The sequence below is a fragment of the Nothoprocta perdicaria genome, unplaced genomic scaffold (assembly GCF_003342845.1).
Source record: "Nothoprocta perdicaria isolate Ctin4 unplaced genomic scaffold, notPer1 scaffold_107, whole genome shotgun sequence".
Classification (NCBI taxonomy): Eukaryota; Metazoa; Chordata; class Aves; order Tinamiformes; family Tinamidae; genus Nothoprocta; species Nothoprocta perdicaria.
In genome coordinates this window covers 1503093-1521600 of record NW_020454172.1, presented here as the reverse complement: position 1 = coordinate 1521600, position 18508 = coordinate 1503093, and the positions used below count along the sequence as shown (strand labels likewise).

General features: G+C 40.7%; 1 protein-coding gene across 3 annotated transcripts; it reads right to left on the bottom strand.

Annotated features, from left to right (window-relative positions):
* Positions 1 to 862: 862 nt before the first annotated feature.
* On the bottom strand, positions 863 to 18492 carry HSPA4 (heat shock protein family A (Hsp70) member 4). Of its 3 annotated transcripts, none has more exons than XM_026045389.1 (19): positions 18352 to 18492; positions 14547 to 14604; positions 12774 to 12914; positions 11908 to 12030; positions 11362 to 11461; positions 10814 to 10947; positions 8765 to 9009; positions 8302 to 8378; positions 7873 to 8024; positions 6730 to 6836; positions 6240 to 6373; positions 5617 to 5798; positions 5174 to 5272; positions 4540 to 4683; positions 3873 to 3998; positions 3054 to 3161; positions 2638 to 2757; positions 2081 to 2242; positions 863 to 1838 (listed from the first exon to the last, which is right to left on the bottom strand). In XM_026045389.1, the coding sequence occupies exons 1-19, from the start codon at positions 18456 to 18458 to the stop codon at positions 1632 to 1634; spliced, it is 2526 nt and encodes an 841-aa protein (XP_025901174.1). In that variant the 5' UTR covers positions 18459 to 18492; the 3' UTR covers positions 863 to 1631. The 3 variants fall into 3 exon arrangements, with proteins under 3 accessions (XP_025901174.1, XP_025901170.1, XP_025901182.1); XM_026045385.1 differs by having other exon boundaries at positions 4540 to 4692; positions 5183 to 5272; XM_026045397.1 differs by lacking the exon at positions 18352 to 18492 and having other exon boundaries at positions 4540 to 4692; positions 5183 to 5272; positions 12774 to 12850; positions 14547 to 14572.
* Between the last annotated feature and the right edge of the window lie 16 nt (positions 18493 to 18508).

Here is an 18508-nt window from a genome sequence, read left to right as displayed (position 1 = left end):
GGGGCCGCCGCGCCGCGGGGCGGGGCCCTAACGGCCGTAACGGCCATAACGGCCGCCGCCCTGAGGCGCCGCCGAGCGCGCCGGCCCGAGGAGCCGCTCCAGGGCCCTTCCCGCACAAGGAGCGGCCCCAAGAAGGGAAAACGCCGCCCTTCCCCTTCCCCTTCCCCTCCGCGAGCGCGGCGGCAGCAGAGCCGGGCCCCGCTGCAGCGCCCAGGCCTGGGGCCGCGCTCAGTGCAGGCCCGGSTGAGCAGGCCCGCCAGCGGCCAGGGAGCAGAGCCGCCCCCGAGCAGCCCCTGCCTGAGAGCCGGCTGGGGAACGCGGCTTGAAAGCCTAAAGGCGAGATGGGAAAACGTGGAGGTTCACAGTGCCCCGAAGGGCTCAGGCACCGACCCTGCTCCCACCCCCAGAACACCCTCCCAGAGCAGCCCGGGAGGCTCGGGCAGCCCCCCAGCCCTTTCTGTCCCCACGCAGGGGCTGCTCCGCTGTAAATGTGACCACWGAGCAGCAGGTTGGGCTGCAGCCGTCCTCCCTCATAATCAACAGGTGAGCAAGGTAATCCAGGAGAATCCAGTGCATTTATTTCTTGCAATATCTGAATGGGTGCTTCAAGTTGGGGCTTGAACACATACAAATTAACGTTTGCAAGTTTAATTACAATCAATACTAGAAGCAAATCACTGTGTAAAGCTCATAGAAGAATGCCAAATTTGTCATCGGTTGAAGTAKTACGCAGTTCAGACGAAGGCCTTGTGGAAGCAAGCATAACCCTCCATTACACAAGGCGGGAACCAGTGAGATCCGTCCGTGGGTGCAGGCAGCTGGGAGGCAAGTCTTCATTCTTTCTACAAGCGGCTAAGGGAACTAGRGAGGTTTACATGCTCTGGTTAGCTGGGGAGCTGGCCAGGAATACACACGTTCAGAGCTAAGRGCACATCCAGAGCCTGATCTGCAAGAGCCGACAGGCGCTATTCTACATACCAGGTAACAGCTGGAGCTCACGATCCATGACGTGAGGGCACCAGCTAACAAATAACATAAGSGCAGTACTACCTAGTACTTTGCATACCTTGTGCAGCAATTAATTGCTCAAGTGCAGATAAAATATTGTCAACTCAGTCCAGGTCAAAATAAATCTAAAGTAGGTGTTAGCAACAAAGCAAGGGCTAGATCAAAATAAGCAAACAAAAGACTCCAGGCTCTAGAAAGAGCAATCCCTCTCTCATCTCCTCCCTTCCTTGTTATTAAAGGGCACTACAAGCACCATTGCTGTAAGCCACAAGAAAAAGTGAATGAAACAAGAGTGTGGCAAGTTAGACTTAAAGATTTTTTGCTGTCTCACTTCTTTAGAACAAGACTGACTCAGCATGAAGATGATTAAAAAACAGAGGATCAGCTTATGGCCGTTTCTGTTAGTAAGAATACCAGAAACTTCTAAATACAATCATTATAGCAAGATACAGCTTCTCTGACCAAGTAGTAAGCTACTTCAGTGTTCTGACACTGACCAAGCCTCTTCAGAAACTACCAAGAGCCCTGTGGTATTCACTGGCTTCCATTTGTATTCAGAACATACAAAGTTGACAACTTAAAGCTTTATTGTAGTTTGCAGTAATATAAACAAGTTCTGAAGTTTAGTCAATGTCCATCTCGGGGAGCTTCTTCTCCGGAGCTGCGGGGGCCGCTGCAGCAGCGCTCTCCTCAGCAGCCTGGGCCCCACTGCTCGCGTCGCCCTGCCCGTCTACTGGTCCATTCTGTTCSGTTGGTTTCTGCTCCTCCTTTGGGAGTTCAACCTTGGGTTTTGGTTTTGTGACTATAGGATTGCAAATACTGGTCAATTCCTAGAAAACACAAGAACAGAAGCATTAGAAGCGTTTCATCGAGCAGCTGCTGTACTTTAACCTATCGACCAGGGGCTGCATCAGCTGCATGTTCCAAGCTGCACACTGATGTTCCACCACTACTCATTTAATTGATATTACTCAAGCACTGCTCTTTTACTACACGTTTGTCACCTCACAGCCCAAACAACTAGGCTGCGAAATGGTCATGCTCAGAAATGCAGCAAAAGATGTAGACTTACTTTAGTCTTGGCTTGTATCTCTTTAGCTTTTACAACTGGGTCCAAAGTAAGACTTCTCTTGTTCTGAAGATTGAGTTTGTTATTCATCCACTCCATAGCTTCATTTGCACTCTTCTCCACTTTTGCTATATCTGCTTCATCTAGATGGTCATATTGTTCATCCTGAAGCAGCCAAATAAAATAGGAACTGTGTAAGTATTTATTTAGAGTATCTAAACTGCTTATTTCTTCACTCAAACTTTTGACTTCAAAACACTAGAAACAGTAGTTCCATTTACCCTGAGGGCTATTTTATTTAGCAGAGCAGTTAGGCAGGTCCCCTGCAGCTCTGTAATCACAGAACTGAAGTTCCACTGCTGCAGCTATTTTTCCTTCATGAAGAAATCAAGAACTGATTAAAAGCAGATTTTCCAACTAACATTCCATTCGCACTGAGAACTGAGAATCTAATCAGGAGGTTGTCAGCAGCCTTCCACTGAAAGAAGCTTATTTAAAAAAAATCTAAACTAGATTTGCAACAATTCCTTGCATTTGCCTGAAGTTAAGCATGGAAATACCTTTGCTTTAAAGGCATGAACAGTTTTCATGTACTGTTGAATTTGCTTTCCCAAGTCCTCAAAGGCTTTTGGTCTTTCTTCCGATTCTTGAAATCTTGCCTGAATAGGTTGACCCAGAGTCTGAAAAAAACATAACAGATATCAAAAAACAGCAGCAGCATAATGTGCTACTACGAGTTCCGACAGTACTGCTGAGCATTGCTAAGCTTTGAAAGTTGTGCTCTGCTCTCCTCTTATAGGAGGAAAAGTCTCACCCTGCTTTGTCTTGCCACAAGACAAATTGGWAGTTTATTCTTTTCATACTTACTAAGCAGGTTAATTGGTTTATCAGCGCTAATTTGAAATGGCAAGCTAGCCCCCTGCTTAACTGAAGTGCTCCAGATTTAGTATATTCCTAAAGAACTTAACACACTTACCTTCAGTTCTGTTAATTTATCAATGTAAATTTGTTTGGGTTGGTCTTCGCCATCTTCATAAAGCCAGTTTTCTGTATCTTCCAGCTTCAGCGTGAAACTATTTCTATCCTGAAGCAATACAAGATAAATACTTCAGTGAAAATTTATTACATGGTATTCAATGATACTTGAACTCTTGTGAGGGGTTACATTTTTTCAGACAGAACTGCTTTCTTTCAGTCCAGCTTACTGGGAAGGCTGGCCTAAGGAAGAGCCACCTTGGAGGCTCAGTGTTCCAGGTTGGCTGTGCTCGGACCGCACAGTTTCTCTCACCGATTTGTCCCTTTGCCTCGTTACTACATGAGCAACACTGAGGACTGAGTGAAACCCACCTCCAGCAAAGGCACGGGGAATCTCACTTCCTGACCCAGTTTAGCTCTGGCACAGGTATCTAGATACCTAGGGCACTTTGCTGGCACAAGTCCTGTAATAGCAGACACTCTCTAGGCAAAGTGAGATAGGTTGCCTCAAAATGATCGCTCACATGCTCGCTATTTCCACATGAAAACACGCTCTGAGAACTTCAGTTGCTTCAACTGTTGTGGGAGAAGAACATACAATGTACCCTGAATATCATCCAATTTTCATTTGGTCCACACTTAGAAGGTTATATTCATAGCCAGAGAGGTTAAAAAATATTTTTTTCAACTACATACTTTAAATTCTGAAAATAACTATAACCAGGCATTCAAACATATCTGGTTGGCAAAGAGACCAACAGAATATGACCATTTGTTGCAAGAAAAAGTATTAGAAGACAATCAAGCCAGTAATACTTACATCTTCACTCACGAATTTCTCATAAATACTGCAGAGTTTGTCTCTCATATCATACACATACTCCTCCACTGCATTCTTGGCATCATTCCTTTCCTTCTCTAGCTTATCCTGCATTATCATCTTACCCTGTGAACAAGTCCTCAGATTAGTAAACTAAAAAGCTAATTGTTCAGTACTGGTTACCAAGATACCTGGTACCTGATAGCTTAAGCCAAATCTAAGCCGTGGCTAAGACTTGGAACAGTTCCCTAAATGACTATTTCAAAGCAGACAACATGAGCAGAAGTTAACTCCAGTTTACTATTGGTGAAATAGGGTAAAGACCTAATTGTCCCAGCTAAGGAATCATCCCCCATAATGTTAGTGACCACAAAGCAGCTCAACTGCAACAAATTTTTGAAAAATCATCCTGTTAACCAGCTGTCTTGTGTCCTACAGCTGCAAAGCACCACACGCCTTCAATAGACAAGCTACAACACTCACTTAATAGAATAATATATTTGAGCTCCACAAGACACTGTTGTCTAGCCTGAAGAAACAAAGGCATATTTTTCCTTTTCATCATTCCTTGTCCAACCTTGGCAATTAACTATGTTAAATGAACAGGAGAATTCTTGGAGCTCTGCTAGTAAAACTTTTGACTTAGGCAAACAAAGCACAAATTTACCTCGTTCTCAATGAATAAGTTCAGCATATCTTTCCCTATCTGCCACACCAACTGATTCTCAATGGGCAGGTCCACTGTAGTAGTCTTTACTTTAGCCTTCTTGGCTTGAGGTGGTTGATCCACTTTCTTGTCTTTTGAATCAGCCTGAGAAGTCTGTGTTAAGGAAATACATTCCAAGTAAAAATAGCATCAATCACCAGTCAGTTCAAGCTGAGCCTTCAAAACTGATAAGAAAAGTATTACTGAAATGGCCCTTGCTCTAATTACACCCACTCGTAAACAGCATTACTATATATATATATATATATATACACACGATTCTGACACTGAGGTCAGGAAGATAACACATCTTGTAGCCTTTTCTGAACACACTTGCCACACTCATGAGGGTGCTAGTGCTCACACGAAGAGACATTTCCCTCATACTTCACTTATTGAAAATAATTCATTATTCCCTCCACAAACAGGAGAATTCACCAATTTAACCACTATTAGGTCACTTGACACATCTGCATCGGTTTACGCTATTTACGTATTTTAAGCTCTACACAAAACAAGGTTTATTCAAATTCAAGTTCAGCCTCCAGACCACAGCAATGGTTGGGCTCAGGCACTGTGCGTTTTCAGCAGATACAGTTGTTACCTCCATTTCTTCAGACTCTGCCTTATTTTCAGCTTGGGCCTGCTGTTGTTCTTCAGTCTTTTGCTGCTCCTCCTGGTCTACCTGCATTTTCTGAAATTCACAAAGACTCAATTCACTATCTCTTTTACACAAGGCATATGTGAAGAAATAGAATGAAAACTTAAGACTATTTAAGTGGTACACTGCAGGCTTTAGTCTTTGCTCAGAGAAGCAACAGATCACTACTAGCTGACTAGGAATTTCATCCATATTTCAGTCCTAGTTTCAGAACATACACAGCAAACACAGTATCAATTTGTACTTAACTACATCTTATTTTTAGTTCCTTAAAATGCTTACTCAGTCCTTCTAGAAGCTTCAGAACCTGACAAGAACTTGGCCAATTGTGCTTAACCATTACAGTGATTTGCCAGGTAGAAATAAATAACTGTTACCTCTTCCTCTTTTGCATGCTGGTCTGTTTCCATAGGCTCCTCATTCTCATCTGATTTATGAACCTCCACTAAAGATGCACTTGAAACACTGAAGATGCCATGAATATTGACTCTAACTTTCACTTTGACTTTTGAACTGGATCCATCTGTTTGGGGCGTGACCTTCTGAACCAAGAAATGAGCTACGAAAAAAATACTGTTGGTTAATATAAATCAAGAAATCCTGATGACTGCTCATAACAGATTATAATGCATGCAGAGAATATTAAATTCTATTCAAACAATTTGACTTTTCACTAAAAAATGCTAGAATACATAGTTCTCAGGATTTTCCATATCTAAGATATGCTATAAAAACTGGTGTTATTGGTAGAATAATAATTGCTAGGAGACTGCACAGTTCTGAGGACGCCCTTTCTAGGCTTGCTTAAACAATGAAATTCTCTTTATTTATAGACTACTTGTCCATAAGCTTTGCGTTGCTCCGCTCATTTTACCTGGAGAGCCACGTCTCAGGAAACACTTCCTACAGCATTTGCGGCATTTTCTAGACTAATTACAAAGAAGTCCCCAAAAACATACACAATTACAAATGTTTAAAAAAAGAGAACAGCCTTAACTACCTATTGCAGGGTCTGGGTAAGGCAGTTCCTTGGGACAGCTGTAGTACGCCTCAAGGGTGAAAGGTTCCTTCCTGTAGAAGGTGAGCACCTTAGAGAAGGGAGCGGTGTGATTCTTGGGAAAGACCTCACAGTCACTGCAAGAGAGCAGGGCACTTATCTGCAGATGTTCAGTATGTAAACAAACATTTAGTATGACACAAGATAAACACAGAATATGCTTACATAGAGCTTTTCCTTAAGATACAGCAGTAAGTGACAAAAAAAAATCTCCTAAGTTATATCCATAAGAGCAGTAGTTATATAGAAAGTAAAAGTTTCCAAATGTTGATCTTGTATTGGCTTGGCTTTTTACTGTCACTAACTTAAGACAGGCAAACTATCAGAATTTGCATTTATAAATGGGTACTGTTCCAAAACCACTATCTAGTTATCTGCAGTTTAAGCTGCATGTAATCATGCAAAAAGTAGAATTATCASAATTTATTTTTACCTTAACCCCTCTTCTGCTGGTGAATTCCATCGTAACGAAATAGGATATGGTGTTAGGTCTGTGATAGAAAATTCTCGTACTTTGAAAGCCGGGGATAAAATGGCACACTGGAAGAGCAGAAGACATTCTTATTATAAGAACTGAAACTTTGGGTGAATAGTAACTGCGCGTTTTGCTGAAGTATTTCATCCGTTTAACATGTAGGCATACTCAGGTTAAAGGTGTCTAATAACTGATGGACTTGGGAACTGCACAGTAAAGATCAGGAGCCTATATGAACTCTTCCCCCTCATGAAGGTGCAATCAGCTGCTCAGTCCAAAAATGGAAATGCACAACTTCTAATTTAGCCAACTGAACAACAAACTGCTTCTATGTTTCAACTACTTTTGATTTGGTGACAACATAAGAAATCCATAAGTCCCAATTAAAGTTAAGAGTGACAMAGCACTAGTCCCCCCAGCGCCACCCCCACACTGTCAGACAAAGGTCCCTTTGAGCAGTGTCTAGTAACTGGCTTGTATCACTATGGCACACAGCAATAAGCACATAAGCATATATTAAGCCCTTGAAGGAGAAAAACAAGGTGACAAGAGCAAAATTAAGGTGCACTTGAAAGATGTTACAGCTAGGAACTATGCAGAATATTTACAAGGCTCAAGCCTTTACATCCCTCATTGAGCAGTGCTTCTGAATCAATGCTAGCCACACTAGCTTTGTCAATATTTCATTTTTTTCCATGCAATTAAGCAACTGACATATGATAAGCTTATCAGCAGTAATTCTATAATATCCTGTTTTACTCTTTAACCTAGGCACAGGAGCCTGCAGGTGGAAGCCCCATCACATGAATGTTACCAGACTGCTAGTTTCCAGCTACAGTAGCAGCAGAGCACATGCTTCACAATAACAAACTCACTTCTGCGCTGATTTGGCTTAGGCAAAACAGCACAAAAGAATCATTCAGAAACCAGCCATTTGTGGTCTTCCAACCATGCTCCCAAAGTTTACTGAAATCTGCTCTAAAATACACTGGAAGTGCTTTTCTTGTCACTTGATAGCGGTCTTCAGCCAAAACGTTAGCGGACTTCACTAAGAGTATTCACAGCTAAAGCACAGCAGCACCTTCTGTAATTTTTCCTTACCTGCAGTGCACAACCTCGTGCAACAGCCTCATCTGCATTCAAAGTCGTACTGACTTCTTTGCCAAAAAATTTACTGATCTTCTCTTTTACAGCAGGAATTCTTGTGGTACCACCAACTATTTCTACTGCATAAATATCCTCCTTCTTTAACTCTAGGAAGGAGTCAGACAGTTTTTATAGATTAAAATTCAGTTTTGCATGAATATGCTAACAAGATTATACCAGACTAAACATTAAGCTTGTTCTCTAATTTAAGAATTTGAGCAACAAGAAATTCAGATCTTAGCTTGTGTGATAGTTTCAGAAAGTTTGCTAAGCAAAGGAAATTAACTGTACTAGTCAATCTGCTAAAGTTTCACCAACATCCACGGAAAGCCTGCATTAAGGATGCATTTCTGCGTTCAGGATACAGAATGCAGACACACTTACTGGCTTGTTCCAGCACACTGCGAAGGGGCGGCTCGACTCTTGCAAGAAGACCATCACACATCTCTAAAAATTTGCTTCTGTTGACGGAAGCCATGAATAAAGAGATAGCCTACTGTAAGTTAAAACTGCAAATASAAGGGAGCTCCATAACTGAAAGAGTGCAGTGTTGGCTCTGGACTATTACTTCTCTCTAATCTGCCTCTGCACTTATTCAGTATGCTCTAACTTGGCTCCAGTATCCCAGGCATCCCTAGACCATCAACTGCTCTTTCTCCAAAGGCAAGAGCACTAATGGGTTTCTAAACATTATCATTTTGAACAGTACCCCCTCCACAGGCTCTTCTTACACTTCCCTCCCCACTCCAGCACTAAGCACCTGTATTTAATACATTTCTCTCCTGGCTGAAGTGACTTGAATAAAGTGGGTTCTAAAATTCACTGTTACGAAGAATATGACCATTACCTGTTCATGGTTCCAGAGACATCTATGTCGTTCATGAAGCATTCTATGTTCATTGGCAGATCAGAGGCGTTAGCACTCATCAGTTTTTTCAGTTTTTCACACTCCTGGTACAGTCTCAACAAGGCACGGATCTTTGACTTGATGTCTAGTTTATATTTCTTTCCAAACTCTTCACAGAAGTATTCAACTAACATCTCGTCAAACTTCCTGCCTCCAAGCGTTGTGTCAAATGATGTAGCAAGAACCTTTAAAAAAGGTCAAACTCTTCAGTAATAGCACAGTCATTACTTCAGTGAAACCTATCAGCAGCTAGTATCAAGCCCCTCTTTGGAAGATATATTTTAGTCTTAAAGTTCTATATAAATGTACTGCAACATTACTACASAGGAAGAATTATACTGGGGCAATAAAATCAAGAAATAAAACCAAGAAGCACTGAAGAAATTTTTCTGCCCTTGCCAACTCTGGCAAAGGTCTTTTGATGAACCCTGTCTAGAATTCCAGCCCATCCTCAAAGCTATACCCTACATCCATATTTCACATATCTGATACTACTGGCAAGAATTAGGCTATTCTTATGTTTCAAGGCAACCTAAGTAGCAATTACATCATGCTTACTTACATCTGATCTTTTACATGAATGGTAGCTAGAGTAACAGTTAGACAGATGTGGAAGGATACCTCACTTTTTCAAAAGCTTATGGCATTTAAACCACAATTATCCTACAGCTTTTGTAGCTGGTGTTAGAGAAGTTATGTTCAAAATGCTGCTGGAGCAGGAGAATCAGCATTAACAGACAAATTTTAATAGCTACAAAAATAGTAAACCTCTCTTCATGAATGATTATTTTTTCTTTCTGGCACATGCAACTAGAATAAGCTACAATTCTTGGAAAAGAATTTGCCATCTCAAATGCTAAAAAGGAAACTGGGTACCCAGTGTTCTATCATTAAGAGAAGTCTTTAAAAAGATGAAGACAACTTGGCTGGGCCGAGCAACACGGTCTGTTCGATAACTTGCTATGAGTGGACCATCAGAGTTTCCAAGCCCTGCTTGGCCACTGTCAGTTTGAATTATATCCCAGCTTAATATTCAATGCCTCATAAGGGTGGAACATGCTTATGTAGAGCTAAAAATAAAACTAGAGAATAAGTGTGCTTAACTCCTAAGAAATAGGTGTTAATTTGTCATGAAGGAATTATCTACAAGGAAAATCTGCAGCCCATATATCTAATCTGACCCTCTTTCACCACGTTATGAACTCGGTTTTTGTTAGAAACAGATGTGAAGTGCCACATTACTCGATATCTTCTTGGACTAAGCTTGGTTTCTACACTGCCTGCAGTGTTGGATGGCAAGGCACTTAAGTACTGCTGTTGAGAATTGAACATAATTCTTCAACACTTCTATGGTATTGATAACTTCAAAAACCAGAGAGATAACCTAGACTAAATTTACTCATAAGAACAAAAACAAAGAAAAAACACACACACAAAACTAAGGTTTTCAGGACCTGCCTTCTCTTATTTCACTAACCTATRTTTTATATTTCTTTAGCTAATTAAGAGAAAAAAAATACTGGAACTGCAGAAAAGTTTACTCTATCTCCTGACAAAATGCTAACTAGGCAATTCTAGTACTTGCTGGAAAGAGCAGTATTCRGACAACTCGCCCTTCTTTTAGAGATTTAATATAAACTTAATTACTTCATCCTGTAAAAGTTACGAATGCCTTAGGACTTTTACATGAGTACCATAGTGAGTGGTAAAATGTTTCACACATTCTAGGAATTCCTGCCATAACACTTGCCTTTTTTTTTTTTTGAACAGCATCCAGTCAGAGATCATAGCAGGTTTTCTTGCCACAAGTATGCCAATTAAGGCATGTTTGTTTCCTACACACATCACTAAAGCGCTCTAGTTCTCTGCTCTACTAATAAATCCAGAGAAAGTTGAAAAAAGCTGTCTGTGCACAAGCTTCCTGTCATAGACCATGTAAGTACTGATTAATTTTTTAGTGGCAATTAAAAGATAGTAACAATTGTTTACCTTCAGTTTTCCTTTGTTGAATGCGCAAACAGAAACTTGATATGCAGAATGCCCCATATCCACAAACACAACATTTCTCGGCTTCTCTTCTAAGGCAGGCAGGTCTTGTTTATAGATTCCATATGCAAGGGCAACTACACAGAAACAAGATATTTGATATTTGGTGCATTCTTTCCCTGGTATTTTTTTCCCCCCCAATTACTGCTATAACAGTAAAAATAATTACTAATATTTCATTTTATTTTTCAAGCTGTAGAATTTGCTACTCTTAGAATAAAAGTCCTAATAATAGTCCAACATGGAAGACCATTAAACATTAGTCTCGTAGTCCAGAGAGTAGCTGCATGAAAACCAGGATACTGAAGGAACGTTTTTATAAAAGCTTCTGTAAAACAAGAGAAAACAGATTGTGGCTTAAGAAACTCTAAGAGCAACCAATCCCATTTCTAAAACTAGCAGTAATTCCAGGCAACACAAGTCAGTGCTGATTAAAAGCCCTTAAAACTACAAAATTAAGTGATTGACATGGAGGGAAAGAAAGGAACAACCTGCAGTTGTTTCATTTATTAGCCTCAGGCAGTTGAGACCAGCAATCTGTGTAGCATCCATCACAGATCTCCTTTCTGCATCTGTATAGAAACAGGGAACCTACAAGAAGATCAAAGAGCTGATATTAACTTTCAGAAAAGCCACCTAGAGCAAACAGACAAGTACACAGAATCAGTTTAGAGCACAATTATACAGAGTAGGTAGTCTCAAGAGTTTTTTTATTTTCAACTCCAAAAGAAGAGAAAAATAGCCTTCCCTTCCCCTCGCCTTTTTAGGCAATTCCTTTTCCTGCATTTTAGAGTGAAAGCCACTTTTTAGTCATCTAGCAAATATGAATTGCTAATTAGCAGCAATTTAAGATATTTTTACCATTAGTAAAGTAAACCTAGTTTTCAGGAAGAGATTTCAGTAACAGTTTTACGTAGACAGGTTAAAGACCTGAATATTTGAGATTTAGTAGGCAATTTAATGCTACTGTCATAAAGCCTTTCAATTTATGATACTAACCCAACTATGTTACAGCATAACTATTATCACATACTTACAGAAACAACACAGTCAACAACAGGCTTCTTAAGTGCATTCTCAGCAGTCTCTTTTAATTTGGTAAGGAGCATTCCTGTCACCTGCTCAACAGTAAAGTTTCTTTCTTCTTCCATGTACATGACCTTAAATAAAGTATGTGCAGTATGTGTGTGAGTATATATTATATATAAAATATATCAATCGCACTATGATAAAAGCAATGTGCAGCAAGCATAAGAAACATAAGCAAGATGGATTTCTTTCCTGAAAGTAAATACATTTTTACACAACTTTTGCTCTGAGAGCTTAGTTTGTGCACAGCAGTTTACAAGGTCTATAATAAGTGCTGGAAAACACAGTTGGGAATTCATTTATACAAAGCTTCTCCGGACACAGATTTCCTCCAAATACTGAATGCTGGACAGGACCTATCACACCTTCCTCCCAACTGCTCTCTAAAAAGTCACTCACCCAATSCCAAATGAGAAATTCAGTTGGGACTGCTGCGAAAATACTTTTTAAAAAACATTTTAGCTGAAGTACTAAGTAAATCCCTCACACTTTGCAGTATCAGGGCAGAAGCTCAATAAAATACACTTGTCAAGTGTCCGTCTCCCAAAATCACCATGGAGGGCAGAAAAGCACTGCTACAGCAAAATTTGTGCGAGACTGGCTTTCTGAGAGAAAAAAAAAAAGTCTCTTATAATTGGGCAAAATCGGTCTCCTGCCTAATGCAGATGCTCTCCCCAGGTGTCTCCCTAGTTAAGGTTATTTTGTTCACAAAAGAACAGAACCAGCACCTAGAGCCAGCAGATTCAAAACAGAGATAAAACCGAAATCTTTACCAGTTTCTCCTCTGGTTCTTTTTCAAATATGCCAGTCTTACCTTGATGCCTGTCGAGCCTGTTGGCAGCTGGACAAGTTCGTACGCAAGGTTTGCTTTTTCAGCTTGAACAAAGGGATCTGAGAATGCACGACCATGAAATCTTTTAAAACTTTGTACTGTATTCTTTGCATTTGAAATAACCTAGAGGAAAAGAAGTCTTTAATACAAGATGGCAAGGGAACATCTCAATTTCAAACAAGACAATGGGAAGTTCTGTTCTGAGGCTTTCCTTGCCAGAAGATTTTGTCATTTGTGTCTTAACAGTATCAGAACAGCTGCTAAAAAGCAACTTCCTTCTGATCTCCTAGATTATCTACAGGAAATTTGAGATTAAAATGCATACCTCAAAATAGAGCCAAGGTTTTAATATATAAAACATAAATCAGCTAACATACAATCCCCTTAATGCTGGATGTAACATACCTTTCCAATATTTTGGCAGTATGTCCTTCCCGTTTACCTCTTTCCTAGTATCCTACCCTTCTACTGCCTCACAGCCTCTAATTCAGTGGGTGCAAGTACCATATTGATGCAAACTCCACTTCAGGTGCATCAGATGCATGTGACCAGATGACATATAGGTAAACTTAAATAGCTGCTCAAAGAGCTTGTCATAAATACATTTTAAAGTAAGCAGAGATTACTGCCAACTTGAATTCAAGTGCATTGGCTTGCATTAATAGCAGAAATTAGCTCAATGGAAAAATTAAGTCAGTTTCTAATTTATTTTCAAATACTGCATGTAAATTTAATTAATTTACATTAGGGCAAGAAAATACTGAAAAAAAATCAAAGTAACAGACAAAGCAGGCAAGTGTTGTACCATGTACTGCTTACCGGGGATTCAACCAAATGTCTTTATCCTAAATAACCTTGTTTTGATTTTCTCTAAGTTTATTTTGCAGGACATACCTCATCTCTACTGGATCTCTGTACCAATGAATTTCTTTAAGCTAAGCAGACACTCAACTCCAGAAAAACATCTGCATTTAGTTCTAGCACAGTTCTTCTGTTCTTGCATAACATAGTTGTGTCCATCTTTTTTGCATTCTAGATACTGAATCTTCACACATCTCTAGGTATTTTAGGCTAAGAAAAAGCGAGCATTTGAAAAGTCACTTCCTGTAGAGGACTTTAAAAGAAATTGTTTTATAGGTGTTTCACAGGGACACAAGATACAAGACAGCAGGACACAAACGTCACGAGCAGGACAAAACAACTAAGTCTCCTCTTGGCCCTCAAATTATATTTACCTACCTACACAACAGAAGCTCAACATATGAGCAAGAAACCTCAAGGAAGATATTTGGGTTGTAACTGAATCCCACAGAATTTAGGAAAACTGCATTTATACCATTTCTCCCTTGGAATTATTCATTTAATGGAACTGTATGAAACCTCACAACTGAACGCTGTCGTAAGACATATAAACTGGGACCAGTACAACAGGATTAAAGAGTATTGCAAAGATTTAGAGTTTAAATTTGCAAAGCAAATAATGCTAGTATTCATCGTGTTTTGACAGGCAAAAAAATGTTTTTTGCACATTTATTATGTACAACAATAAGCTCCTAGACACTAATAACCCTTTTATCTCTATCCAAGATGACAAAGCAGCCTTCCAAGTTGAACAGCTGAATTGGGCTCAGCTGCTCAGGGGGACACCAGGCAGCAGAAGCCCCAAAGATGTCTGCTATCTTCCCTGGGAAACAGTTACAATGGGCAACTCTGATTTTTGACATGTAGTTGCTTTTACCAAAGTAATACTCTCACCTGGCTTTTAGCTGCAGCGCCAATTGAGCGATTCTTAGGTCCAAAGGCTATACATGATCTACAAAAAGAAGAAAAAAATTCTAGTCTAGCAAGTGACTGCTAAAACTGCATTGCATTAGAAGTATCATGTGGCATTTTTGTCCATCAATACTAAATGCTTCTGTTTAACAGGAGACATTTTAACATCCTCTGCTTCTTTAAGAAAGTTGGTCACGCACTGTAAGAAATTTAGTTCCAATCTTCTTGGATTTTGATCAAAAGACTTTCCCATTGAGTTTTAAGGTCAAGAAAACTATGATTTAAACTACATTGAAAAGAAACAGCTCATTCACGCGACTTTTGAAGTCTTAAGACATTCTTATTAAGAAATAACTGGGTAGACATTTCATCTCATTAACCACCTGCACAGCTCAGCCAGCTAACCAGAGATATTTTATTAGTTATTGAAACTGAATAAATATAAGTGACAGAAGCAAAACACACTTTAGTCCTAGCTACTTTTTTGATAGCTCGTAGTTTAAAGAAATAAACAGATAAAACACAACTGGAGAAGTTCTAGCTTCTAGTTCTACCAAACCTCTTGATTTATGTATTTAACAAAATAACATAGGAGCCATAAAACAAAGCTAAATACAGTCCTTTTTTCATCTTACTCTCTAATCAAGATTCTTCATACCTCAAGACTAAACCTATTAATATAAATGCTTTGAGATAAACAACTTGTTACTATTAATAAAGTGTATTTTAACAACATAATTAGGTAGAACTCCACACAGCAGGTCAAGAAGCTGCTCTATAGCATGGTTATGCCACAGGGCTACCCAAAAAAAGAGATTTTAATTTAGACTGCAGTTTGCAAATGATCAAACAAATTGCCATAAACAGAACGGAAGGCCAAAGTGGTAGAGCCACATTGTTTCTATATCTACTCATCATTTATTCACCACTTAACAGATGAAAACAAGGTCCACCCTAAAGCATACATTGCAATAGAATAAACATTGATGAATAACTCTTACTTAAAACAATTGTTGAAGAGGTTAGTTAATGAAAAGAAAGTTTATGCTATGTAGACCCTAAGGTCAACACTAAGGAAACAAGAGCTGTAGAGCATAAGCAAAAACATAATGAACGCTTGTCACAAAGTTATTCAGCCCGGGCTTCAGAAAGAAATTAAGACATCAGCTGTAATGGAAAAGTTCTATTTTTCTCCCCGGCAAAGAAAACATCCAGCTACTTCGCTGCTGAATTCATGGGCCACCAGCCTCAATTCACTGGTTCTGAAYCAGCACAGAACCCTTCAGCAGCGCCAGACTAACAACTCAAGGTAGAAATCAGTCTGGAGAGGGCCACCAGAAAACACAGGCTTCTGCATTATATTCTGGGAAGAAAACCAAAAAAGCATGTGCTTTCTTCTTAARCATGCCTGCCACCTGCTCAGCTTTAGAGCACACATGCTCTGCCAAACAGCTGTACTGTAGCCTGCTACCTCAGCGGTGAAGTTTTTCAAATAACTCCCAAATCAATGAACCCATCCAAAATTGTCTTTACTGCAAAAATCACTACAACTATGAATCACACCATTGTAAGTGTGAATGTTTCAACCTGCAAGAACTTTAAGAGATCTAAGGAAGCAGTTTTACCCTGTCGTGGAAGTGATGCAGCTACTGCCCAGGCAGGACGGTCACGCTCAGCACCCGCCTTGCCTCTCCTCTCRCCCCGTCAAGTTAACACTGGCTTCTCCTCTAATCCCTGGAGGGCCGTGCAGGGAACCAGAGCAGCAAAAATGCAACCAGCACAGAGGAAGGGGAAGAATTTTCTGCCCGTTCAGTTCAAACTAGAAACCACCACAGCTAATCCATTAAAATACAAAAGGAGGTATTGCACAATCTAAGCGCAAGGCGAATAAGTAACTTAACATTTTGCACAGAAACATACAAATGCAAAGCTCACCAGAGGTCTAATGAAGTAGAAGTTAGGCAGAATATTGAACTTCCTTAACACATGTGAACTAAGCTACCTGCAGGCACTGCTTTACACTTGCTCCCCCCATCCCTTCACAGGTGCTTGGGAGACACCCTTATCCTGAGAGCAATTTTGGTCTGTACAGAACAGCACTAGTTTTACAAGCTGTCAATTAATCCAGACACCTTTATCCTTACGTAGGCAAAGAATTTCTTAAATTATATCCGCTAATCCTGCCCAAAACTTGTATCTCACCAAGCATAAAATAATGCTTAACCTTGACCATAAATAATTTCTYCAGAAAATATGCCACAAAAACTTGCATGACTCACCCCAAGGCTRACTTTTAATAACTGCTGCACTGACTTTTTAAACCAGGCCTTTGTTTCCAAGATGGACATTTAAGTCATTAATATTTTTAGTACATATTTGTATGATTTCAGATTTTTTTCTCTGTGTGTATTCAATAGGGTATACAAAGATCTATTTATACAGGTTTGTGTGTGTATCTATATACACACACACACTTCAGAACAGTAATTAGAAGAATCAGTTTGGTCAAAATGAGCATTTCCAACAGAACTTAATCTCCGTTTGAATCACTTCAGCCTTTCCCAATTAAATTATTTACGGAAAAGATCATGTCAGAACACATTTGTGTAACTAATCTCCTTCAGGGAGTCAGGCTTGTGCTCATACTTCAGATACATGGAGTAGAATCTCAACTCTCTCAACAGATACCCACAGCTCTAAGAAAATTACTCTGGAAGGCTTTAAAATTTTCTTAACACATCCACCTACCACATCTTCAGTACCGCTGCAGATACACATTGAGAAGCGAGTGCACGCTCTGGTATACAGCACTAAATTAACAAATTCCTTTCTCCATTTATTCACTGCTTGGAGACAGCAGAAGGCAAACAGAGCTGAGGTATTATCTAGTGAGAAGCAAGGTCATTTCATGCTTCGGGTGTTTTTAAATAGATAGGAAAGGGCTAAAATACKCTAGGCAATGCAGTTACCTCATCAGAATAGTTATTTATTTTACTATGAGGGTGTGCTGCATTGTAATAACTGCAAGACGACTTTTAAAAYCAACTTTTCCAAGTAGCTCATCTCCAGATTTGATGCACTACAAGCTCCTTCTCCTGTATCTGCCTCTGCTACTCATTCTCAGAGCACTTGTACCTCAGTTTCCCTTCACTTTTTTATCAGAAAAAGATGCTTATTGAAGATAAGCAGCACAAGCTGTTCTTTGGAAGTGCGTTAGGAAGCCAGTTTATGTAAACACAGTTAAAATTCATGATAAAATGCAGCACCCTTCAAGCCCAAATTCATCAGCGAGTTGCAGTATTAGTCAGGGGCTTTTCCAGGGCTGCCCAGCACCTTCACATTTCTTTCCTCCACCCCAGCAACTTATGAATCCGGAGACCAATTTCATTCGAGTTTCAAGAAGTCTAGTACTCAAAAATTCAYGGTTTTGAGGATCGGTACTGAAGATAAATAGACATAATCCACAGAGAAGTGGCYGGGCAGCCTCCCCGAGCTCTGCCCCGGGTAGGTCAGGACCGCAGAAGCGCAGGAACTAGCTCAGGTCCCGGGGCCTCCCTGAGGGAGCAGGAACCGGCTCTGCTCCCTGTCTCCTCCCGCCCAGCTCTGGGGCAGGGCACCCGGGGACACCCGGRGGACACCAGGTATACCCGGGAGCACCGGGGGACACCGGGTATACCCGGGGGACACCAGGTATACCCGGGAGCACCCGGCACACGCAGGACCGGGCGGCGAGGGCCCCGCGCCGCGCTCCCAACAAAGGGCGGCCCTCGCGCGCGGCCTCACTCACGGCGTGCTGCGGTCGCTGTACTCGTTGGCCACGGTCTCGATGCCGCCGGCGCGCGCCACGGCGACGTAGCAGCTCTGGAAGCCCAGGTCGATGCCCACCACCGACATGCTGGCGGCGGGGAGGCGCGGAGCGGGGCCGGCGGCGGGCGGGCGGCGCG